The sequence below is a fragment of the Symphalangus syndactylus genome, chromosome 9 (genome assembly GCF_028878055.3).
Source record: "Symphalangus syndactylus isolate Jambi chromosome 9, NHGRI_mSymSyn1-v2.1_pri, whole genome shotgun sequence".
NCBI lineage: Eukaryota > Metazoa > Chordata > Mammalia > Primates > Hylobatidae > Symphalangus > Symphalangus syndactylus.
In genome coordinates this window covers 53,425,985-53,451,156 of record NC_072431.2, presented here as the reverse complement: position 1 = coordinate 53,451,156, position 25,172 = coordinate 53,425,985, and the positions used below count along the sequence as shown (strand labels likewise).

The 25,172-nt window shown below is 46.9% G+C and overlaps 1 protein-coding gene across 4 annotated transcripts in view; it reads right to left on the bottom strand.

Moving 5' to 3' along the window:
* Positions 1 to 25,172, bottom strand: part of SDK1 (sidekick cell adhesion molecule 1) — a 973,914-nt gene that overhangs the window by 263,964 nt on the left and 684,778 nt on the right. For all 4 annotated transcript variants that reach the window (XR_010122494.1, XR_010122492.1, XR_010122493.1 and 1 more), the window contains exons 11-14: positions 24,047 to 24,214; positions 21,994 to 22,096; positions 19,020 to 19,196; positions 7,440 to 7,576 (exon numbers count right to left, since the gene is read on the bottom strand). Coding sequence is in view for 1 of the 4 variants with exons in the window: in XM_063646050.1 (XP_063502120.1) it covers positions 7,440 to 7,576; positions 19,020 to 19,196; positions 21,994 to 22,096; positions 24,047 to 24,214 (585 nt within the window). In the remaining 3 variants the exon portion in view is untranslated. The remainder of the gene's footprint in view (positions 1 to 7,439; positions 7,577 to 19,019; positions 19,197 to 21,993; positions 22,097 to 24,046; positions 24,215 to 25,172) is intronic.

The following is a 25,172-nucleotide window of genomic DNA, read 5'->3' as shown; positions in this document are numbered from 1 at the left end:
AGTGCCTTGGTGCGATCGTGGCTCACTGCAGCCTTGAATTCCTGGGTTCAAGTGATCCTCCCACCTTAGCCTCCTGAGTAGCTGGGATTATAGGCATGAGCCACCACGCCTGGCTAATTTTTTAATTTTTTGTAGATATGGGGTCTTGCTATGTTGCCCAGGCTGGTCTCAAACTCCTGGCCTTAAGTGATCCTCCTGACTCAGCCTCCCAAAGTGTTGAGAACACAGGTGTGAGCCACTGTGCCCAGACTTGACATCATCTCTAACTTGGAAGAGGAACAACTTTGGGGCCAGATGATGAGTTCTATTTTAGAGTTGGAGTCTGATAAGCCCCTGGGACATGGAGGTGTAGATGTCTGGAAGACATTTGGTTACAAGAATTTGAGGCTTAGCAGAGAGGTCTAGGTTAGAAATACACATTAGGGACTTATGGCATGTGGGTCAAAGGTGAACCATGGACTAACATGAGATCCCTAGAAAAGCATGTGTGATAAGAAGACCAGTGTATGAGTGAGACAAAGCAGGGAATGCCAACCTTTTAGGGGCAGGAGGGGAAATAGAGTCTTCAATGAGTCAGAGAAAATGGACAGAGAGGAGAGAATAAGGAAGAAAGAAGAGAAAAACTTAAGCCAAGTCCTGGGAACAAGGAGGTCTGTGTGGGGGGAGTGATCAAGAGCACGGCTTGCAGAGAAGCTGAGGGGATGTGGACTCAATGGAGCTCACTGGCTCTGTCCTTTAGAACAACGACAATATGGCCTCAGGAGAGAAGAGTAGATAGAACACGTGAGAAGTCAGGAGGTGCAGGTAATTAGCAGAGCTCAGTCCTTTGAGGCAGAAGAAGCCAGGAGAGAGGGAGAGCTTTGAAGACAGAACACAGAGAGGAAATAAATAGGGAGCCAAGTCCTGGAGGAAGGGCTGGGGGAGGGACCAAGGGCTTGGGTGCAGGGCTGGCTTTCAACATGTGCGGGACTGTAGTGGTTGTTTTTATTCTTTGTGTATTAAGGGATTTCTAAATTTTTATTAATCAGCATGCATAACTTGAATAATAAAAAGTACAAATGTATTTTACATTTTAATTAAATGTAAATATTACAAGGTATAATACAAAATCACAATTATGAACACTCATCCTATTAAAAAACTAACCGTAGGACTGAGTAGAATGAAGGATTCTGAATTTTTAATACAAGTATGTTTGTTACCTGCAAGCATTTGCCACAAGACATACAACAGCAGGTGTTAAGGTTGAAATAAAAATCGTAAGAAAAAGACTTAATTTTTCTTGATAACTGGTAGAAGGCCACCATTCTTCTGTTTCAGCCATGGGACGCCTTTGTCCAGCTCAAGGAAAACACGCAGAGGCTCAGTTTGAGAACTAGGATGGCCTCTCCCAAATGTCAAGGTTGCCGTGGAAACTGGTGGCAACTGTTGCATTAAACGAATATCTGCATTTCTAACACTGTGCAATGCCGACTCACTCATGTTAAAGAATAAATTTTTAAGAAGGTAAAATAATGGCTCTAATGCAAAGATAGAATCAACATGTATCAAAGATTTTAGTTTAATCATTAATTTATGAGGGAACCAGTAAGATGTTTCAACTGTATCAAAAGAGAAAGCAAACAGCCCACAACATATGGATAGTGCTAAAATGAATTTATAAATAGACGCAAAACTGGTCAGTATCTGCAGAGCAATAGCCATATTTATATTCTACAGGATAGAATTTGCATTTATTTGCATTTCTTTGGAAAAGAAATTTGCATTACTCAAAGTGCATTACTATAAGATTTCTACAATTTACAAAGATAAGTAGCCCAAAGACGATGGAAAGCGCAGGTCCCTATCAAATCAGATAACCCTGAAGGGCGCTAGATGAGACACCCAGTAATCCTTTTAATGGCACACTGCAAAGTCTTTCACAATTCTTACCTGACAGTCTTCCTCCACAGGATCATAATAATCTCAAAGAAAGATCATTCTTGATCATAATCGATAAGCATTTTAGAGAGTGGCCCAAATGCTTTCATTATTCAACAGAATTCTCAGCCTGGTCACAGGGTCCCCACTGTCAAGCCATCAAGAATCCCTGCACTCTCTCAATGCAGGGATCCCCCCAGGCTTCCCTCATCCGCCACCTGGCCTGACCCTCTGCCCTTTTCAATCCACCAGGTGGGTGCCTTGACCCAGGCCTAGGACACTACTGCCCCTCTCTGAGCCCCAGGCTTACTAAACAGGCACCTGGGACAGGAGAACCATCAAACTTCTCACAGAGGCAAACCCTGGGATGCCTGCAGAGGGCCACGTGTATCTTCCATCCAGAGATGCACCTTGAGTCCCGTACACAGATGCAGGCTCAGTTCAAGCCCCAGGCTCTGCTCCATAGAGCTTGGAAGAGGCCCTTCTGCAGTGGCAGGAATGTCGTCAGGGCAGAGGCTATCAAGTGCCTGCCTCAGCCACTAACCCATGCGGGTTTGGCCCTTGCAGGATCCCTGGCTTCCAGGAGAATGGCATCCCAGTCAGCCTGCCAGGAGGAGCTGGCTGTGGAGTGTCTCCCGAGTAGCCGGAGAGATAGACCTAGTAGATGGCGTTATTTAGTGCTGACCACTTGCACATGCTGAGTGCAGGCCAAGTGCGATTTCCATTTTAGTGCACTTGCTGCTAAGCTGTTCTTTCTGGCTCTGATTAGCCAGCATGTTCAGCTGCTTCTTAAGGGCATTTGTTGCTATAAAAATAAAAACCAGACCATTGGCCCAGATGATGGTGGTGCTCTTCCTATTTGCCACGGCAGGAAGACACGGACCAACGTGCCGGTAGCAGCACAGGCTGCTTCAGCCAAGGTCACGGGCTTCCTTCACACAGTGGAAATCAGAACAGGCAGGAGGCAACCATGGCACCCACTCTAGATTCTGCACGCCACAATACCCACACTCAAGGCTCTGAAGGAAAGAGAGCTGGGGATGCCGGCCAGCTTCAGGAGAGCCAGAGGCTAATGGGGTGACCGACGTTCTCTGTCCCCTTCTGAGTGAAATAAAGCAGCTGGACACCTACAGAGCCATCCTGTGTGTGCCAGGCACTCCGCTGATGTCACAGCACAGAGGACCAACACACGGACCCTGCCTGCCCTGAAGGGGTTCCCAGTCTTGCCAGGAGATGGACACAAGCCAGGAACAATGATGCACCTGCTCAAAGGGAAGCATGTAGAACAGCATGGGAGCCCTGAAGAGGGAAAAGCCATTTCTGCCCAGGCGTAATGGGACTTGCAGAAGTGATATTTGATCCGAGCCACCAAGAAGAGGAACTTTCCTAGGTAACACCAATACATGCCGCCAGCAACGCCCCAGCCCCATCTCATGGCAGCTGTTTCCCACCGAGCCTGGAGGCCTGGCACTGAGAGGCCCTTGCTGATGCTGTCCCTCGTCGCCCGTCTGGCCCAGGTCTCATGTCACATCTTCTTTGAAGACTTTCTCTGACTTGCCTTCTATACAGTCACATTACCATATACGTACCTCACCGGGAACGTGCGACGCGGAGGCTGCATCAGTGCCTCTGACCGTCTCCTTGCTGTTCACAGTGGAGATTGATCACGTCAGCTCCGCACCCAGCACCCAGCACCCAGCACCGAGTAGAGTGCAGAAGAGATGCCCAGCCTGGATTCACCGCTGTAATGGGTGGCTGGCTGGATAGTTACACACGAAACCTGCTTCTCATGGAGGCAAGCTGACTGGCTGGAGGAGCCAGTCATGCCATCAGCTGAGAAGAGTGCTGGCCGGGCATCTCAAAGCAATGCCTTCTTTCATGGAAACGGGGGAAGGTAGAACGCCTCTGTTTTGGAATATGGTCCATGACTATAATTTTCAGTCCATCACAAGAGGACTCCACTGGAGAGATGAATTTCACCTCGTCTGCTGATTACCTACTAAGTGCAGGGAATGGGGCACCAAGACAAAGGAGACACAGTCCTGAAGCCCGAGGTGATAGTGCCCGATGGGGGCTGTCCTTAGGGTGGATGCGAACCAGAATTCAGGTGACACGAGCTCTCCCCTGTCCCGCTCTCTCCGTCCAGATCACTATCAAGTCCGTTTTACGTACAGGTAGCATGGCCACGCCATCCTCAGGAAACTCTTCTGTCAGAGGTTATCTGAATCAGTAACACCCTGGCCTTCCCCGTTCGGTCATAGCTGTTGAGTGGAAGCTAAGATGGCCGTCTGCACACAGGCTGCTTTCTATCCTTCCCTGTCTCTGGGAGGAAAGAGGCCAGAGTGGGAGTCGCAGGGGAAGAAGGGCCTGGACTCCGGCCTCAGAGATGCCCCTGCAAGGGGGAGAAGGGCCTGGACTCCGGTCTCAGAGATGCCCCCGCAACGGGGAGAAGGGCCTGGACTCTGGCCTCAGAGATGCCCCCACAAGGGGGAGAAGGGCCTGGACTCCGGCCTCAGAGATGCCCCTGCAAGGGGGAGAAGGCTGGACTCTGGCCTCACTCTGCGGTGGTGCCCAGGACTGGAGGGTGTAACCTTAGAAGCCCAAGACCTGGAATAACACACTGCCTCTGGGCCCTCCCTCAGTGAACTGGTTTGTTTGGTGCAGAACTCAGATAATGGTTCTTCAGATTCACAGAGTGGCTTCCTCCATGTCCACATAGACTGATGCCCAAGTGCAGCCTCTCCATGAAGCCCCACTGTAGTGCAGGACAGCACACTCCGCTCCCCAAGACTCCTCTGCGGACGCCTGACACTCGCAATGAGCACCAGCTCCGGAGTCAGACAGCACAGGGATCCCATCTTCCCCTCCCATCACCGTGTGACCGTGGGCAGGTGACTGTGACTTACAGCCTCTGCACATCCATTCCTGTAGCTATGCAATGGGAATCAAACGGTGTGGCTGTGGTGTGAGCATGCAGTATCATCAGAAGGGAACCTCTACCAGGGGAGGGCGAGGGTGTAGAAAACGTAATTAGGAGAAATAAAGTGAGTTATGTCAATAATTGCAGGAGGCATGTACAGGCTGGCACCAGCTGGGAAGAGCCACGACAGAACCCAGGCTGAATCTGCCCAGAGAAGGGAGCAGCGTCAGGGACCCACGGGGAGCTGCGTTTCAGGGGAGGGCACCCGAGAGTGCACCACTCCTAGGTGTCCTGAAAACAGGGACCCGTTTAGAACACCAGTGTCATCGGGAGACAACCACAGGCCGAATAAAGTGGATCGTGGTAACAGCCACGATACCTGTGTCTGGCTCTGCCTGGGGGAGGCTCAGGGAAGGAGATCCTCAGCTGGAATAAAGGATGGGTGATGTGAGTCGGCTGTGTCCCCACCCAAATCTCATCTTGAACTCCCATGAGTTGTGGGAGGGAGCCGGTGGGAGGTAACTGGATCACGGGGGCAGGTCTCTCTTGTGCTGTTCCCCTGATAGCAAGTCTCATGAGGTCTGAGGGTTAGTACAAGGGGGAGTTTTCCTGCACAAGCTCTGTTCTCTTGTCTGCTGCCATGTAAGACATGCCTTTCACCTTCCACCATGATTGTGAGGCTTTCCCAGCCACGTGGAACTGTGAGTTCTCCATTAAACCTCTTTCCTCTGTAAATTGTCCAGTCTTGGGTATGTCTTTATCGGCAGTGTGAAAATGGACTAATACAAATGGGATAACAGAGGGAGGCTGCCAGCTTAGTTATTAAAAGGTTAAATCGGAGGCCAGGCATGGTGGCTCACGCCTGTAATCCCAACACTTTGGGAGGCCAAGGTGGGCAGATCACAAGGCCAGGAGTTCAAGACCAGCCTGGCCAATATGGTGAAACTCCATCTCTACTAAAAATACAAAAATTAGCTGCGCGTGGAGGCGGGTGCCTGTAGTCCCAGCTACTCAGGAGGCTGAGGCAGGAGAATCGCTTGAACCCAGGAGGCAGAGGTTGTAGTGAGCTGAGATTGCGCCACTGCACTCCAGCCTGGGTGACAGAGCAAGACTCCATCTCAAAACAAACAAACAAAAAACAAAAGGTGAAATCGGGCTGGCATGCTGGAGAGCTTCTTTGTGGAGGTAATGGATTATCTATCATGAAGGGTGACAATCTAGCTCTATGGGTTTGCAGGGGAAGGAACAGGCCCTGAGATGAGATATTTGGCCCATTCAGGGAGTCAACATAAAATCTGCATTGAGTTTCATGTGTCCCGTGTGGCTGACCGGTGTGGAGAAAGAGCACAATAGCCCAGGGTGACCCGAGGCTGCACAGGGAGCAAGGCATTTGGCTTCTACATTGCATGCAGCAGAAACCCCTGCAGGATGTGGACAGGGGAGTGGCCTGGTCTGGGTATATCTCAGGAAGATCAGTGTTGCTGCTGGCAGGTGAATGGTTTGGAAGAGGAAACAGGGCTGGCTGGAAGGCTGCTGCTGTGGTCCTGGTGAGAGGTACCAGTGGTCCAAGGCAGAGAGGAAGGGGATCAGAATCCTAGTTAACAGACTGATAGGACTGCTGATGCAGGGGGTGTGGAGGTGGGGGCTGGGGTCCAGGGAAAGGAATTGGGGACCATTCCTAGGGTTCCAGCAGAGGAATACAGAAATGCAGGGTGCTGGGAGCAGAGATTTGTGTGGCTGCAGGAGTGAGGTAAAAAACAAACAAACAAACAAACAAAACATTAAAAAGATGCAGTGGGAAGAAGTTAAGTTGGAGAGGCCATGAGACAACCCGATACAGATGTCAAGTTGCTGGGCCCCATAAGTGATCCTGGAAGCCTGGGTGAAGGATATAAGTGTTTGAGTCATCAAGGAAAATATGCCACTTAAAATCACAAGAATGCATGCGATTTCCCAGGAAGAGATTCCAGGGAGAGCGGAGAGACGTTGAGTGGGTGCACATGGCGGGGGACACGTCACCCAGCCAGCTGGGAAGAGAAGGGAAGGAGGGCTTGGCGGCTGGAGGAGAGCCAAGGCTGTGAGTGGCCCATGGAAGGAGCATGTTTCATGCAGAAGAGTTCCAAGGACAGCGGTAAAGGGGCAGAGAGGTCCTGGAAGGTGAGTCAGGAAGAGGGTGTTGAACACTTGGCGCCACATCTACACCAGAGAAAACCTTCCACAGACGTGAGCAGTGGCGGTGGCAGTGAACTCTCAAGTCACCCAGGTGGCAGGCATTGTTAACCCATTTCCAGCTCGCCCTGGGAGTGACACTGTGCAGGGCTTTGCTCGGGGCAGTCCTGTGTGCATGGCCCTCCCATGGGGCCCCAAATCCACTCTCCCCCAAGAGCCCCTCTAACTAAAGACTTCTTCCCTTCCCTCTCTCAGGTCCTACATGGTTTTTTCTCTTTCCTAAAGGGCAGGCTGTGTTTGAAACCCTGTAAAGCATTACAGTATTTTACTAGTTGTTTGGGTCTGACCCAGAAGTAAAGGTTAAGGACATTAAGAGCACACACAAAAATCTGATTATCATCCATGGTGACAGTTTCATTTTGCTACTTACTGTTTTCAGACAGCTCCACGACGTAATAGAGAATAGGGCTGTTTCCGTCAAAGGGCCGGACCCAAGAGAGCACCACGGCGTGGCTGTGGGAAGAATTAGGGCTGGCCAGGAGGTTCTGAGGTGAATGAGGCAGTTCACTTGAATTGAATGGGATGAAAAGGAGAAAGAAGAAAACACACATCAGAATCCATGGTGAGCCTGAGCTCTTACAGCAGACTGCCCTGCTGTGTCACGTTTGGGAAATGAAGAACATAAAATATGCCCCAATCCCAAATATGAACTCTCTTCCCCCCCAAAAAGGACAAACAAAACCCAGCTTCATTATTCACAGTTGTTACTTTGTTTTCTGGTCATAATTTCATTGAACTCTTATGCTTGCTACCAAAACAAGTACTGACGCTGTCACATAAATAGGGGGAGGGGACGCAGATGTTTACAAATACATTATTATTTTTTATTTTTTATGAGACCAAATCTCGCTCTGTCGCCCAGCCTGGAGTGCTGTGATGCAATCTCGGCTCACTGCAACCTCCGCCTCCCGGGTTCAAGCAATTCTCTGCCTCAGTCTCCCTAGTAGGTGGGATTACAGACGCTCGCCACCACGTCTGGCTAATTTTTGTATTTTTAGTAGAGACGGGGTTTCACACCATCTTGGCCAGGTTGGTCTTGAACTCCTGACCTCATGATTCACCTGCCTTGGCCTCCCAAAGTGCTGCGATTACAGGCGTAAGCCACCGTGCCCGGCTTAAACGTACATTAATTTAATTGAGAAACGTGGTCAACAATTTGTTTTTACAACTAGAAGCTGGTCATGGAAATGCCACATACACAGGAAAAGGCCCGATACATTTAACGGGAACGTTTCCAACACTAGCCATTTGGAGTTATGAGCGAAAATGCCTGCATGTATTCTTAGACCACACAGTTGCCGCATTTATTGACAGCATGAGGTTACATTGTCATTATGTCTTCTGCTGGAGTTACGGGGATTTGGAGGAAGCACTTAAAAGGAAGTGTGGTGAAAACACTCACTAAAATCCCATGGAAATGGTAAAGAACACATCAGCAAGGCTATGAAATGGAAATGCAATTAAAGCGAATAAATTCTTTAAATAAGTTACTAGTAAAAAAAAAAAAAAGTTTTTACTGGGATTTACCAGTGACAAAGCTGCAAAACGCTACTACGTGGTTTCTACCAAGGCTGAGTCTATAACCTTAAAATCATGAGCTGCCCAGGCCCCATACTGAACCTTCACGTCTCCTGAATCTGGGGCAGGACCCCGTTCCGGGGCTGTTCTGGATGGGTGCCCCTCCATAAACGATGCCACGCAGTGCCAGGGAGAGGGGATGCTGAGTGTGACCCGGCTCACCGCTAACCAGCTTTTGGTCTCTTAGACATCAGGTACTGCTGACCCATACAGGTCAGAACACAAAGCCAAAATTATACTTGATATTTTTAATTTTAAAAATGTACTCATTACATTTTGAAATTTATTAAGCTGTTTTGTGCTTTCAGCTCCCTAAGAAACACAGCTCTAATCCATGCACACCATTTATAAGCATACTAATATTTCTAATGTAGACTGCAACTACATTGTACATTAGTGCGATAAAGAATAAATGTGAGCCCAGGATGTTGTCTTGTTTTCTCTTTAATTGTGAATTAAGTTTTGAATCAGAAAAGGAATTGTTAGTTTCTTTTATTTATTTTTTGTATAGACAGGGCCTCACTATGTTGTCCAGACTGGTCTCAAACTCCTGGCCTCGGGCAATCCTCCCCCACCTCAGCCTCTCGAAGTGCTGGGATTATAAGCATGAGCGACTGCACCTGGGCAGAGCTGTCATTTCTATTTGAGTTCTCCAATAACTGAATCTCCATTAGAGGTGGAAACGCCAGGATAGAAATATCAATTCTACTTCTCCCAAGTCCCATTTCCTATTCCCCCTGCTGCAATCTGAATCGGTTTGGTCTGAAACCAAACCAAAGTTGTTGAAAGAGTCCCACCTGAAAAAGAAAATATGAATAAATCTGACAGACATAGCCAAGTAAGATAGTTTATCATAAAGAATGTATCTGATGTGAGATGGAACTTCTAGACCGTTGAAGCTTCCTGAGTGACTGGGACAGTTTTTGCCACGATGGTGTGCCTCTCAGACCACAGCTGAGCTTATGCTTCTTGGGGGGACTCATGGGGGGCCCTGAGATCCTTCCAGGATGGGTCTGGCCATGCCAGGAAGGCCAACCATGGAGATTAGAGGGTTGGGGCTTTGAGCCAGGGGTGACGGCTCAGCCTTCTGACCTCTGGGAAGTGGAGGGGGCTGGAGACTGGGTTCAACCATGTGGCCAATGATTCAACTCTGGAAGGCTTGGGGTCAGTGAGGGTGGTAGGAATGCAGGATTTGCCCTGGGTGGCAGAGAGGCCAGACAGGGTCAAGGGAAAATGCACTGGCCTGCACAGAGAGACCAAGAATGAGCTTATGTTCACAATTTCTGGGATGTCTTTTTGACATTGGCTCTGGGACCCCAAGGGCAGCTCACTGGAAGCCGTTCTCACAGACTGGACACAATGTCAGATGATCATCTGTAACAGTCAGGATGGGAGACAGGCCGTGAAACTAAAGGTAGGTTAGAGGCTCGAGGAGCCAGGCAGCTTTGCAGACACACACAGTAGGAGTCGGAGAGAAGCCGGGGCAGGAGAGGGTGTACAGCCAGCTCAGGACAAAACTTGCAAAACAGACATTCTCGGGCCAGGTGACCATATCCTATAAGATGTGGACAGGCTCCTGGGAGACAATAGGAATGGGTGACCTGTGGCCCCTGACAAACTGCCGTGTCTCTGCACACTTTCTCTGATGACCTCGAGGGGGTTATGTTTGATCGAATTCTAAATTCTAAAAGTCTGTCTTTCCCACAGAGCTGAAAACATGGCCTCTTGCACTTGATTTCAAATCATGCTTCTCTTAGCCCGAGGTGAGAGTGCACACAGAAACGACCCATCTTCCAGGTAGGTTTCTCTTGAGGCTGCAGTGCTTTGCAGACACTCACTTAGATGGAGGCTACTCACTGGGCTGCTTCTGTCCTCTAGGGGTCAGCTCCCACAGTCCCTGGAATATGCTCACACATGTCTCTCTATCCTTCTGTCCCCTCTCAGCTAGGATGTGATTCTAGTCGGAGTGGTTTCTGATTTCCTTCCTGCCAGCAGACCACAAGCAACAGATGAGAAGGATCTACCAGAAACAGGCACACTCAACAGCAAAAGTGTTCGCAGGAGCCTGAGATTTAGGGATGTAAAAAGATTTTTTTAAAGATTAAAAACAAATACTTAAAAACTCAGAAAGCAAACTAGTCTTGAGGTGTTTAGTGTAGGCGGCAAGAGCTACCCGCCTGGCAGTGCCCAAGGACCTGAGTGCCCATGATGTGCAGAGACGCACACATCCTTCTCTGCGACTGTCCCCTGAAGTCACTCCATTGGCTCAAAGTCACACTCGGTGTGATGGCCCAGTGCAAAGTGTGATTTTTCCGTAAATCACAGGACTCAAGCATTGGAAGGAAATATCGATTTTTCCCAGTTTCAGTCTCTCCCCTCTATGAAAATCTCCTCAATAATATCTCTTGTGTTCAATATCACCTGTTTCATAATGTGAAGGGCCTTGTGATAGAGAGACATGTCTCAGAGATACTGCACGTTCAGTTCACGACCACCACAATGAAGTGAATATTGCAATTTGAAAGTCACACACATGTTTTGGTTTCCCAGTGTATATAAAAGTTCTGTTTATACTCTACTGCAAGTCTATTAAGTGTGCAATAGCATTATGTCTAAAAAACATGTACATACCTTAATTTAAAAATACTTTACGCTAAAAAATGTGAACAATCATCTGAGCCTTCAGTGAGTCACAATCTTTTTGCTGGTGGAGGGTCCTGCTTGGATGCTGATGGCTGCAGACTGATCGGAGTGGTGGGGAGTGGTGAGTGCCAAAGGCTGGGGGTACCGTGGCAAATTTCTTCAAATGAGACAGCAGTGAAGCCTACTGCATCAATGGACTCTTCCTCTCATGAAAGACTTCTCTGTGGCATGCGATGCTGTTTGATAACATTTTACCCACAGTAGAACTTCTTTCAAAATTGGAGTCAATCCTCTCAAACCCTGCCACAGCTTTATCAGCTAAGTTCATGCAATATTCTAAGTCCTTGTTGGCATTTCAACAATGTTCACGGTATCTTTGCCAAAAGTAGATGCCGTCCCACACCACTTGCTTTGCTCATCTGTAAGAAGCAAATCCTCATCTGGACAAGTTTGATCATGAGATTGCAGCAATTCAGCTACATCTTCAGGATCCACTTCTAATTCTAGTTCTCTTGCTGTTTCCACCACATCTGCAGCAACTTCCTCTGTGGACGCCTTGAACCCCTCCAGCCTCATCCACGAGGGTTGGAATCAACTTCTTCCCAACTCCTATTAATACTGATATTCTGATCTCCTCCCATGAATCACAAACATTCTTTTTTTTTTTTTTTTTTTGAGATGGAGTCTTGCTCTGTCACCCAGGCTGGAGTGCAGTGGCACGATCTCAGTTCACTGCAAGCTCCGCCTCCTGGGTTCACGCCATTCTCCTGCCTCAGCCTCCCGAGTAGCTGGGACTACAAGCACCCGCCACCACGCCTGGCTAATTTTTTGTATTTTTAGTGGAGGCAGGGTTTTACCATGTTAGCCAGGATGGTCTCGATCTCCTGACCTTTTGATCCGCCCGCCTCAGCCTCCCAAAGTGCTGGGATTACAGGCATGAGCCACTGCCCCCAGCCCACAAACATTCTTAATGGCATCTAGAATGGTGAATCCTTTCCAGAAGGTTTTCCATTTACTTTGCCCAGATCCATCAGAGGAATTATCATCCATGGCAACTACAGTCTTATTGAATATATTCCTTAAATAATGAGACTTGATGGTCAAAATTCCACCTTGATCCATGGGCCATAGAACGCATGTTGTGCTAGCAGGCATGAAACCAACATTCATCTCCTTGTACATTCCCATCAAAGCTCTAGCATGACAAGGTGCATTGTCCATAAGCAGTAATATTTTGAAAGGAATTTTTCTTTTCTGTGCTGCAGGTCTCAAAAGTAGGCTTGAAATATTCAGTAAAACATGCTGTAAACAGATGAGCTGTCATCCAGGCTTTGCTGTTCCAGTTACAGAGCACAAGCAAAGTAGATTTAGCATCATTCTTAAGAGCCCTAATATTTTCGGCATGGTAAATGAGTGTTGGCTTCAACTTAAAGTCACCAGCAACATTAGCCCCTAACAAGAGAGTCAGCCTGCCCTTTGAAGCTTTGAAACCAGACATTGACTTCTCCTCTGTAGCTAGGAAGGTCCTAGATGGTATCTTCTTCCCATAAAAGGCTGTTTCGTCTACACTGAAAATTTCTTGTTAGTGTAGCCACTCTTATCACTGTTCCTAGCCAGGTCTTCTGAATAATTTACCGAGTTTCTCCATTAGCACCTGCTGCTTTATCTTGTACTTTTATGTTATGGGGACGGCATCTTTCCTTAAATCTCACGGACCAACCCCTGCTAGCTTCCAATTTTTCTTCTGCAGCTTCCTCACCTCTCTCGGTCTTCACAAAACTGAAGAGAGCTATGGCCTTGTTCTGGGTTATGCTTTGGCCTAAGGGAATGTTGAGGCTGGTTTGATTTTTCTCTCCAGACCACTCAAACTTTCTCCACATCAGCAATAAGACTGTTTTACTTTCTTATCATTTGTGTGTTCACTGGAGCACTTTAAACGTCCTTCAATAACTTTCTCTTTGCATTCACAGCTTGGCTAACTGGGGCAAGAGGCCTAGCTTTTGTCTTGTCTTGGCTTTCGATATGCCTTCCTTACTAAGCTTCATTTCCAGTCTGCTTTCTAGGGAGAGATGTACAACCTTCTCTTTCATGTGGACACTCAGAGGCCTTTGCAGGGTTATTAACCGGCCAAATTTCACGCTGTGGGTCTCAAGGAGTACAGGGGCCCAAGGAAAGGGAGAGAGACAGGGAATGGCCAGTTGGTGGAGCAGTCAGAACATACAAGGCATTTATAGCTTAAGTTTGCCATCTTAACATGGGCGTGGTTCATGGTGCCCCAAAACAATTACAATAGTAACATTCAAGATCACTGATCAGGGAGCGCCATCACAGATACAATCATAGTGACAAAGTTTGAAACATTGTGAGAATTCCCAAAATGTGACCAGAGACACTAAGTGAGCACGTGCCATTGGAAAAATTGCATCAATAGACTTACTTAACACAGGGTTGCTGCAAACCTCCAGTTTGTAAACAACAAAAACAAACGTGCAATACCTGAGACATGCAATAAGAGACGGCATGCCTTATTCTGGAAATATAAACTATTTTTTTTTTTTCTTTTTTTGAGATGGAGTCTCGCTCTGTAGCCCAGGCTGGAGTGCAGCGGCACAATTTTGGCTCACTGCAACCTCCGCCTCCCGAGTTCAAGCAATTCTCTGTCTCAGCTTCCTGAATAGCTGGGATTACAGGCGCCCATCACCACATCCAGCTAATTTTTGTATTTTTAGTAGAGATGGGGTTTCACCATCTTGGCCAGGCCGATCTTGAAATCCTGACCTCGTGATCCACCCGCCTCGGCCTCCCAAAGTGCTGCGATTACAGATGTGAGCCTCTGCGGCTGGCCACTATTTCTTTAAATAATAAGTTTTGGTTATTTAGAAAATGAAGCTTTGTGAGATCCTTGACTAACCCATCAATAACAGATAAATGAGGCTTTAATATATTCTGAATCCATTTCAGAAAATCTTATCTAATGGGGATAGACTGTGTTGAAGCATTACTCTGCCAACTTTGAAAGGAGATAAATGATCAGTAGAGTGACTCACAGACAGTGATAAGCACACAGGCTGATAAATGGAAGAGGTCTCAGAGAACAATGGAAGCAAAGCCCAGTGCTGAGTCACTTTGTAATTTAAAGAGAATAGGGGGAAAACCACCATCAGGCACAGGACACCTCAGGAATATCAGAAATTAACAACAACAGTAACGGAAACCCAACTGTACAGGAGAGAGATGAAGCAAGGTGTGTGTGAGAAAAACAGTTTTGAAAAAGACTCTAAAGAAAGCAATTGGTGAAATTGTGGCTGTAGGGGGGAATTGCTCTGGCAGAAGAGGATCAGATAAGTACTTTTTTTCTACATAAAAAGCATTGGCCCTTTAATGCACAAATGATGACTTGGTCAAATCCATCTTCTTTGACTTCACTCTGAGGATGAAGATGACGGGGCTTGATAACTCTGGGGGAAACAGTATTAAATTCTTCACTCCTTATGAGGGCTCGGTCAGAAGTGGTTTTATAGAAAGAAATCTCTCCCAATGCCTCAGGGGCTCCAAGTCAGCTCCGTAAATTGGGTTTTCTCTGTACTCCAGCCTCATGAGAATTAGTCTCTGATTTCAGGAGGAGAGATGAAATGCTAATTGGGTCTTTAAATGATTTAACAATTAATCAGTCCATAAGGCCTTAGGAGCCTGGTCCCTCTGGTGTGCTCAATACAGGAAGATGCTTTGGGGAATATGAAGTCATGCCGGAAACTGGCTCCTGTCCCCATGGCACTAGATAACTAGAGGAAAGATGCTACTAAAACAAGGGGTAACCAGCATTTAATGATGACTTGTGTTGTTAATTTACAGGCTGCCTCATGGAACCATCTGGAGTTTAGAAGCCTCTTCTCTCAGCAGGAGGATGAAGGCAGAGCCCTCCTAAATTGGTCCTCCTCAGTAGGGCAAAAGACACCGTCTCATTTCAGCTCAGTAGGTGGAGTGAGGCTTACCCAGACATTTATTAGGTTCCTACTGTATACCTGGCACTGGTCCAGGCATTGAGGGCTCAACAGCAAACAGACACATCTCGAGTCTAGTGTCAGAAGGTCATAGAATGTGGTCAGAATAATGCAGGGTAAAGGGCTAGAAAGTTCCCAGCCCCAGGAGGCAGGGTGCTGTTAGGAAAGTGGGGAACAGCCTTCTAGTATAAGATGGCAAGAAAGCATGAAGAGCTAGGACTTTTTGAGCATCCCTCCCCAGCTGGGATCTTACAAACCCGGGGGGGTGCTGCCCTCACAGCCATCCTTTGAGATGAATGATACCATGCCCAGTCTACAAGGTGAGAGGCAGAAGCTGAGAAGAGAGGTGATTTGTCCAAAGTCACACAAGTAGTGAAAGGCAGGCGAGGCCTCCTGTGCAGCCCCTTGCTCCTGTTGTCCCCACTGCTGGCCAGCAGCCCCATCAGGACTGCTGTGGGTGTGACGTGGGTGCGGGGGCCGCCCCTCCACTCGGCCTTAATGAGGCAAAGCTTAGTGCTAAGTGTAAAACATGGGGCAAAGAGATGTGAGAAGAGGCCAACGGCTGGTCTATTTTTGAAAAGCTCACTTCTAATGCTCCTAATTTCTATATTTAACAAAGTAGCTTTTAACTGAAGTGGAGAGGCAAGGAGAAAACAGGCTTTCAGGCTCCTCTGAAGGACATTGTTTAGTCATAAGTACCTCTTACTCCCTTCCCTTCGGCAATATGAGATTTTTTCTTTTTTTTTTTTTTTTTTTTTGGTTATCTGAGTAAACGATGGAAACATTACAGAGCTCAGTTTGAAAGTTACCCGAGAAGGACAGAATGCCCTGCAATCACCGGTTATTATTATTATCATTCTATTGCCATTATTATTGTAGAGTCAAGCCCTGTCGGATTTAAAGACACCCCATGAAGGAACACCTTTCCCAATCCATCCAGGTTTGGGATAGAGGAGCCTTCATGACACTAACAATTCACAAGGAACAACTGTCTTCCAAATCAGTTCTGTAACCAGTTTGTACTTAAATTAGTTTGAATCACAAACTTGCAGAGATTTCTATATTTAGAGATGAGATGTTTTACCACTACAGAAAGCCTATTATTTTATACATACAGCAACATTTGCTGAAAAATGTATTTTACTTAGAGGAAATCAAATAAGCAAATAGTAGGGAAGATATGTAAATCAGTAGAACATAAAATTGTGCAGAAAAAAAGAATGGGCTATATTGGAAGTATGCAATTTGGCTTCCGCTGACAGTCTTTATGAACTGCTAATGCTTATTTATTTGATACCAATGATGGATGATCTAAGGTTCTCAAAGGTAGCTTTAAAAATGTGCATAGTACAATAGCTCCTAGGAACTCACTGGCCATATCCTCCTATATTATCAAAATGAAAAAAAAAAAATCCTCAGTCTGAGACCCGAAAGGAAGGAGGCAAGAGGCAGGAGCAGGGCTGGACGGGGGCTTTGGGTACTCACTGTCTGGGTCTTGGTAGAACGACCTGAGCTTACTTGTTTACCCATGGTGGGGAAACCAGGGCATGTGAGCATCAAGGTACGAGTGTGGAACAGAAGGAGGCTCGCCAATGGGCCGCCGAGGCATACACACATTCGTTCATTCCTTCATGCATGCATGCAGGCAACAACCAATCAACATATATTTATTGAACACTTGTTATATACCAAACACTACATCAGGCACTCAAAATTCAAAACAGTGCCACCAAGGTGCTTCTGTTCCAGGAGGAGAGGGAGCCATGAAGATACGCTCGTCCTCTGCAGCATGATCAGTGCTACCAGGAGGATCAGCTGTGCGCAGGGAAGAATTGCAGGCAGCAAGCATCCTGGTAACTGAATGGCAGGAAGTGCTACTGTCATTGAATGCTAAGGGGTGCATGATCAGGAGACCTCTGGGGAAGCCCATGGATGATGGGCACCCAGCCGCAGAGGCAGTGGATGGCTGGGGCTCATGAAGGGCAGAAAGAGCCCAGGGTTGTAGGCTCCAATGCCTGAAGGCAGGGGCTGGGGGAGACCTGGCTGCCCCATGCGTACACAAAAGCTGGAGGACCCTCTGTGTGGCAGCCTTGCAGCCTCAGCCCCGGGACCCCCAATGATTCTCTGGAGGACCCTCTGTGTGGCAGCCTCACAGCTGCAGCACCAGGGCCCTCAGTGATTCTCTGGAGGACCCTCTGTGTGGCAGCCTCGCAGCCGCAGCACCGGGACCCTCAGTGATTCTCTGGAAGACCCTCTGTGTGGCAGCCTCGCAGCCTCAGCCCCGGGACCCTCAGTGATTCTCTGGAGGACCCTCTGTTTGGCAGCCTCGCAGGTGCAGCCCCGGGACCCTCAGTGATTCTCTGGAGGACCCTCTGCTTGGTAGCCTCGCAGCTGCAGCACCAGGACCCCCACCGTGCTGCCGCCAGCTGATTCTGTAGAGCCATGGGGACTCCTGCCGCTTCCTAACGAACCAGAATGACCTCTGCTGTCTAAAGAGAACAAGGGGTCATCCTGGAAGGAGACAGGAGTTGGGATGGGATTTTTTTCAGGTACTGATGACACCACAGGGCCTTCCGGACTGGCTGCTATACATCGTGAACCTTTTACATCCACAAATAGGGGCTAGAGGAAAGCTGTTTGTGAGTTCACTCATTTCCACATGCATGTGGCAGACACAGAAGCCACATGCTTGGCACTTAGCAAGCATTCTTTTCATCTTTAATCCCCTCAGCCGGAGTCTTGGGATTCAGGGATCAATGAGACATGGCTCCTACACTCAGAGTGTTCAAATTCTATTTCTGGGGAATGATTTTGTATAAGAATCTTTCCTGGATCAAAGGGGCAGGGTCCAATGAGGAAAAATCTCTCAAAACTGCCTTTGTCGAACGGCCCAGCACGTCAAACGGTGGCCAGGGACGGATGGGCTGGGTGTGTCCCCAGAGCTGGCCACTGCCCTGATGAGTGCTCGGTTGGGATTCTTTATTTTCAGGTTTTATTTTTGTACTCATGCACTCGGGAATATTGAGAGAGCATAACTTTTAAAAAGCAAATAAATATATGTCAGAAAAATAAAATGTGTCAGCAGGTATTTCGGTTTCCTGCTCCATGAATAGAGAGGGGAGTGGAGGGAGAGAGAGAGCAGAGATGGAAGAGATTGACGATTTCCCACCTGGGTTCTTTGGACCCCCCAGGAAAGTCCAGATTGGAAGTAACGGGCAGTTGCTTTCTGTTTTCAGGATTTCAAAAGACTTAACGGAAAGTCTCTATTTACCCACAGAGAGGCAGCTGGGACTCACTGAAACCCCAAGTCTAGGTGGCTTTCATGGGAATGACCTCGCCTCAGCGGTCCCAGCCCAGCATCTCTCACGGACTGGAGGCTCTTAAGGGTATTATGTGGAAAAATGAACTTGCTACTTAAGTGCAGAGTAGTAAACAGGGCCTATCAGGATAAGGTGTCCACGGGAAAAATATGACAAAAAGGATCAACGGGAATAAAAACCAATGATCACACCATCTACACCAAAAACAAAACTTTTCAATTCCGAAGTTTAAAGAAACCACAAAAAAACCTTGTCCATATATGTAGCTATGTAGCATGATGCGCTGGCCTCTGACCGCTGACTTGGGACACAAGACGGCCGTGACATGTGTGAAGTGGCAGTCACTAACAGGGACACAGTAACGGAGATAACTGGGGACTGGCTAATACTAAACATCTCAGTACTCACATCACTTCCAGCCGGGCCATCCTGGAATCGTTCCCTCCTTTGGAAACAATCTCGCAGGTGTAGTCACCGATGTCGCCCGACCATGTCTGGCTGATGAGAAGGGACCCATCCTTCTCCACTACGATCCTAGACGTGCTCGATGGAGTCAGGGCCACGTTGTCCTTCTTCCAAACGTAGCTGTGGGCCAAGCAAAGGGTGTTGAGTTACAAACCGCACAGGGACAGAATCACTGGTCCTTCCCTGTCTCTTAAAAAGCAAGCAACTAACAATGTTGTGAACGGACTTTAAAAACCACTGAATTGTGCTCTTTAAAAGAGTTATTTTTCTTTTCTTTTTCTTTCTTTTTGTTTTTTTTTTTTTTGAGACAGAGTCTTGCTGTGTGGCCCAGGCTGGAATGCAGTGGCACGATCTTGGCTCACTGCAGCCTCCACCTCCTGGGTTCAAGCAATTCTTGTGCCTCAGCCTCCTGAGTAGCTGGGACCACAGATGTATGCCACCACGCTTGGCTAATTTTTTTGTACTTTTAAAGGAGATGAGGTTTTGCCACATGGCCCAGGCTAGTCTCGAACTCCTGGCCTCAAGTGATCTGCCAGCCTCGGCCTCCCAAACTGCTGGGATTACAGGCCTGAGTCACCGCACTTGGCCTAAAAGAGTGAATTCTATGGCATGTGAATTAAACCAAAAAATAATAAAAAAAGAAAAGCAACCAGATATCTTGGTCATACCACAAAAACAGATGCTGACATTAAAAACAGGGCAATGAAAATGACTGGCCCTGCCTGTCTGACCTTGTGTTTTGGAGATGAGAAGTCTGTAGAACCATGGGCATACCTGTCACCTATGAAAACTGCACCCAACATTCCTGCCCCGGTGAATGCTCCTGGAGGACAAGAGTATTGTCTGGACAGGAGGCAACGACTGTTTAAAAAAACCTGCAGAGTGGAATTGCCCAACTCATGGGAAAAAAAAAAAAATCACCCTTCAAAAACATACTTTCTTAAAATTTGACCATTCTGGCAGATGGTCCTTAAAATTGCATTTCTTTCTCATTTAATCTATCTGTAGCAATTTGAGCACATTTTTCTTCTCAAATACAGAATCAATTGAGAGTCTGCCCAGTCTTTAGATGACCACGGGCAGGGGCAGCACTCATTGCTATATGGAATGAAAGTGCTGTTTTTCTTTTCCACAATAATTTGATCGGATTTTCAAAATGTGCCCAGTTCTTTAAAGCCTTCATATTCATAAGCACAGACATTTACAAACTACCCTTATCAGCAATTACCCTGAGATAGAACAGGGCTGATTCCACAAGAGGGAGATGGACAGACTGCTCACACCGGGGCATCGCATCCGGCTGGCTGGTCACTTACAGCCTGGTGCTCCTCAGGGAAGAGCAACCCTGGGACGAGGGGCACCCCGAGAGCAAGTAACTCAGTTCCGTCTCAGGAAGGGGCCTCCAATTTAATCACATATAACAAGCTACCAGGAAACCACAGAGATCCGAGGGGGTTCTTTTTGAGCTGTCAGAGTAGCAGAAAAGCAGACTTCCTTGAAGTCATACTCCAAATCATTTAGGAAGGGGCTCTTTCCAGGCCTGACGACCGTCTCCAGGATGGCCACCAGGGGGGTTCTAGGTGTCTTTCACTTGCTAGTTTTTGTTTGTTTGTTTTGTTTTGCATTCGGCACCCTCGTACCTAAACCAAATTTGGATTCTGAGCCCTGGGAAACCCCAGGGAGTCGGGTGGAGACATGGAAATTTACAATTGGCCAAACACCTGCTCAAGAAGCGCTAGAGAACAGCCAAGTCTCCGCATCCCACTGCTGACTGTGCACCCACAGCCATCCCCTCTGCTCCGGGTGAGAGGCCCCAGAAAGCAGGAAGGCATCTTGAGTAGTCTGCCCATTTGACTCACACACTGTGCCCCTTCTGGGCTAGGGCCAGAGTGGAAATACTCTGATGATTGGATATTTCTTTTTTTATTTTCAAGGCTGATTCCAAAAATTTAAAACTATCCTGAAGGTGGCTGCTCTTCAGGGAACAGCTCCCCGTTGACGCCCACCTGTCTGCCACCACAACTTCATCTAGAGTCTCATATTTTGCACAGTTACGTTCCTGGCCTGAATTTAAACAAAGATGGGATGTTGGCATTCCTTTAGAGAACCCTCAGCCAGGCGCAGTGGTTCACGCCTGTAATCCCAGCACTTTGGGAGGCCGAGATGGGTAGATCATGAGGTCAGGAGATTGAGACCATCTGGGCTAACATGGTGAAACCCCGTCTCTACTAAAAATACAAAAAATTAGACAGGCGTGGTGGCGGGCGCCTGTAGTCCCAGCTACTGGGGAGGCTGAGGCAGGAGAATGGCTTGAACCCGGGAGGTGGAGCTTGCAGTGAGCCGAGATAACGCCACTGTACTCCAGCTCGGGTGACAGGGCAAGGCTCTGTCTCAAAAAAAAAAAAAAGAGAACCCTCACGTCTGGCCTCCCTCTTGGCATGCACCTTCCCGTGAGTGCACTGGGGGCTGTGGCTGATGTTGTCCCATGCACAGGCCTTCCTCCCCCTCCATTTCATGACGAAACTATCCCGAGAGTAAAGAACTCTCCCAGGAGAGGCACAGCCCCCATGTAAATACTGCTGAATCCTAGTCGATCCCCCCGGATTTTTCTCTCATTGAGTATCAGCCTCTGAGAAGTACGTTTTACAGATAGTATATTAATCTTGGCAGGAAAAATCATGAAAAGCAGCATTAAAGTCATGAAGTGGAACATAGCTCACTGTAAATAATACATAAGGCTGGAGTGGAAAATGGGATTTGCGTGATTAATGACAGCGCCCACAACCAGAAGATGCCGTAATCAGGGACCTGCTGCTGAAATCAGAGTTCCCCCAATTCTTCCTCCTCGTCTCAACTTCACTTCAGAAACTCACAGAATATCAACAAGCCCCAAAGCATTGTAACTGATTGTGCTGACCGGAGTGAAACCCGGGGGTCATGTGTGGCTCCACAGTGCAGCGTGGCTGTGGTCCCCTTAATCACCACGTGGTCCTCAGGAGGGTGGACGATGGACGTCCGATCTGAAAAAACACAAGTCACAAGTCAGACGAAATGACAAGTTTGAGAGTTTCTGCCCTCAGGGGGATAATGCCCTGGTCATCTGACATCACAACCTCTGAGTTTTCTCTCATCTTGGCAGAATGAGTGTAAATGGATCGCTCTCGGAAATGCTAGGGGAGTTAAAAACAAGCAAATAAGTCAACCATTGCAGCAAAGTCTGTCAACCCACCCACCCCTCCTAAATCACCTTTAACCTCAAACACCACGGAAGTAATTGAACGCGGACCACCCCATGCAGGTGTGAATGAGGTTCCAGGCTCTAAAATAAAACCTAGATTCTCTCCCTAGATGACCATCATTCTAGTGATTTCTAGTGTCTGCATGGCACTTTGTGAGTCTGCCAAGCGCTTTTGTTTAAGTTGTTGTATTTATTCCTCAAGACACTCTTGTGAGGGTTGAATATTACTATTCTCAGTTTTCAGGAAGGAAGATGGATGCTCAGAGATGCAGTGACTTGCCCACCTCCCCCAAGCCAGTACAGGGTGGGGACCTGCAGCTTGCCTGTGTGATGGGTCACTGTAGCACCCATACCTCTAAAGGGGACCTGCTGTGCTTCCAGGAACAGAGCCCAGAACTTGGGAGTCACAAGACTAAGTTCGAGGCCAAGACTGACCTCTGCTAATGGTGAGTCCAGAAAAACATCTCTGCGTCTTAGTTTTCCTGGCTATGGAAGGGAATGCTAACATCACTAACAGTTGTACAGATTAAAGTGGGCAGAGTGTGTGAAAATGTTCTGTAAAGCCACCAAAGTGTTATCCCTGTCAGGCTGGTGTTGTTATAATGTTGAATCTCAGCAGATCCACAGCATTTTCTGGTGAATGATCTACAGAGATTCAGATACCACTTTTTCATAACCTTTTTAACATCCTACTGCTCAAGGTCATCGCCAAGTTCTGATTGCAAAAGTTCAAAAAACTGCAACCTCAGGCATAAATGGGTTAAATGTATGGTTACTATTTAGGGATATCTAATGAATGAAGTGGTTGACACAGTCATCCACCAAATGGAACAAAAGCTCCTTTTTAGTACTTGACAGTATAGTGGGAACTTGGATTAATTTCCTTTAAACTCATGATCATTTTACAAATTAGAAGCAATCGTTTATCAAAGTGGATGCCAACTATATGATAGAAAATGCTAGACAAATATGAAATAAAGCACAATGATTTACTTTTTCTGGAAGAATAGCGTTTCAACAAATTACTCCCTCAAGCAAGTTAAAACGTTCTCTCCTCATGTAGATAGCTTTGTAAAAATCTGTGAGTGAGCATTCTTTTGCTTTATGAATAATGAGTTTTTAGTAGTACAGATTGAGATGAGACAGACAGGAGAAAGTATGTTGGCAATTGAAGCTAAAAAGTGGCAATGGGGGGCCATTTGGTCCAATCCTTAGCTCCAGAAAACTACTCTGCATTTCCAAAACGTTTCTTGTTGATTAAAGAAAGTGCAAAAGCTGAAGATTTTCTTTCAGCTCACTCCTAATATACAAGAAACATTGATAGTTAATATATTAGAAGTGTTTTGGTTGTTCCTAATAATTGTATAGCAAAATATTTCTTCTTTAGGATTTTAATTCTTAATTTTCTTATAAAATGCTTATAAAATTAACCAACATATCAATTTTGTGATTTGAGCTAGTTTTGTGTAATATCTCCACTGACTTTACGAAGTCAATCTTTTATCTCTCCTGCAATGCCCCCATTGAATCTCTGAATACATTTTCTAGTTATTCTTTTAGACACTGAAAATTTAATTTCTCAACAGATTTCTATAAATTAGTTGCAAAAATAATCATTCTCTTTTGATTGAATTAGCAAGCCCAAGGGCATGTTGACATCCCCAAAGCACATGATGACATGATGATTAAACCGTGGCTAATATAAAGCTGACGTGTGAGGGCTGCTCCTTACTCCACACGGTGAGCGTGGCCGATGCATTCAGGGAGCCTTCTGTGTTGGCTGCATAGCAGGTGTAGTTGCCAGCATCCTGGATGAAGACGGGCGCGATCTGTAGACCCCCCGATTCAAGAAGCATGAACCTAGGAATCCGGACAGAACCACTGGCCAGAATGTGGTTTTCTAAAGAACAGTGGAGAAAAGGGGCATGTTACAGTTGTACCACTTGAAGGAAATGAAGATAGTGGTTAGAGCCATAAGCAAGTAATATGGTTTGGCTCTGTGTCCCCACCCAAGTCTCGTCTTGAACTGCAATCCCCACATGTCGGGGGAGGAATCTGGTACGAGGTGACTGGATCCTGTTGGTGGTTCCCCCATGATGTTCTCCTGATAGCGAGGGAGTTCTCACGAGATCTGATGGCTTAAAAGTGTTTGGCACTTCCCCCTTTGCTCCTTCTCTCTCCTGCAGCCACATGAGATGCGCCTGCTTCCTCTTTACCTTCCACCATGATTTCCTGAGGCCTCTCCAGCTATGCAGAACTATGAATCAATTCAACCTCTTTTCTTTGTAAATTGCCCAGTCTCAGGTATGTGTTTCTATCAGTGTGAGAGTGGACTAATACAACAAAGAAATAACTTAAGGAAATAATCAGAATAAAGTGAAAATTGTATGCAAAGAATAACTGAAGCAGTATCTGCTAGCACTGTTTAGAATAACAAAAATCAGAACATCCTACTTGCTCAATATTGAGAGATTTGGTTAAACAAATTATGATCCATGAACGTGATTGCTATTTTTGGGTGATCGGTTTTTAGTTTTCTTTACATCTGCATGTATTTGAAACATTTTTATATAAAGCTATCATGTCCAAAATTAGGCAGGAAAATAAGAGAAAGTAAGAGCCCAGCCCTGTTATTGATCTGTGGTGTCCCAGATCTTTAGGAGCCATGTCTGAGTGCAGGGATTGTACCTCTGAGACTCGAGAAGCTGCCAGGCGGTTTTCCAGCAGGAAGAGAAAGATAAGGCTTTTGGCATGTCAGCCCGATACAGCCCAGCAAGTATGAGGAGCTCATCCGTGTGAATCAACAAGGCTCAGCACAGACTTGTTCAGGATGGACTCTGTGTGCTGTTCCTTCAGTG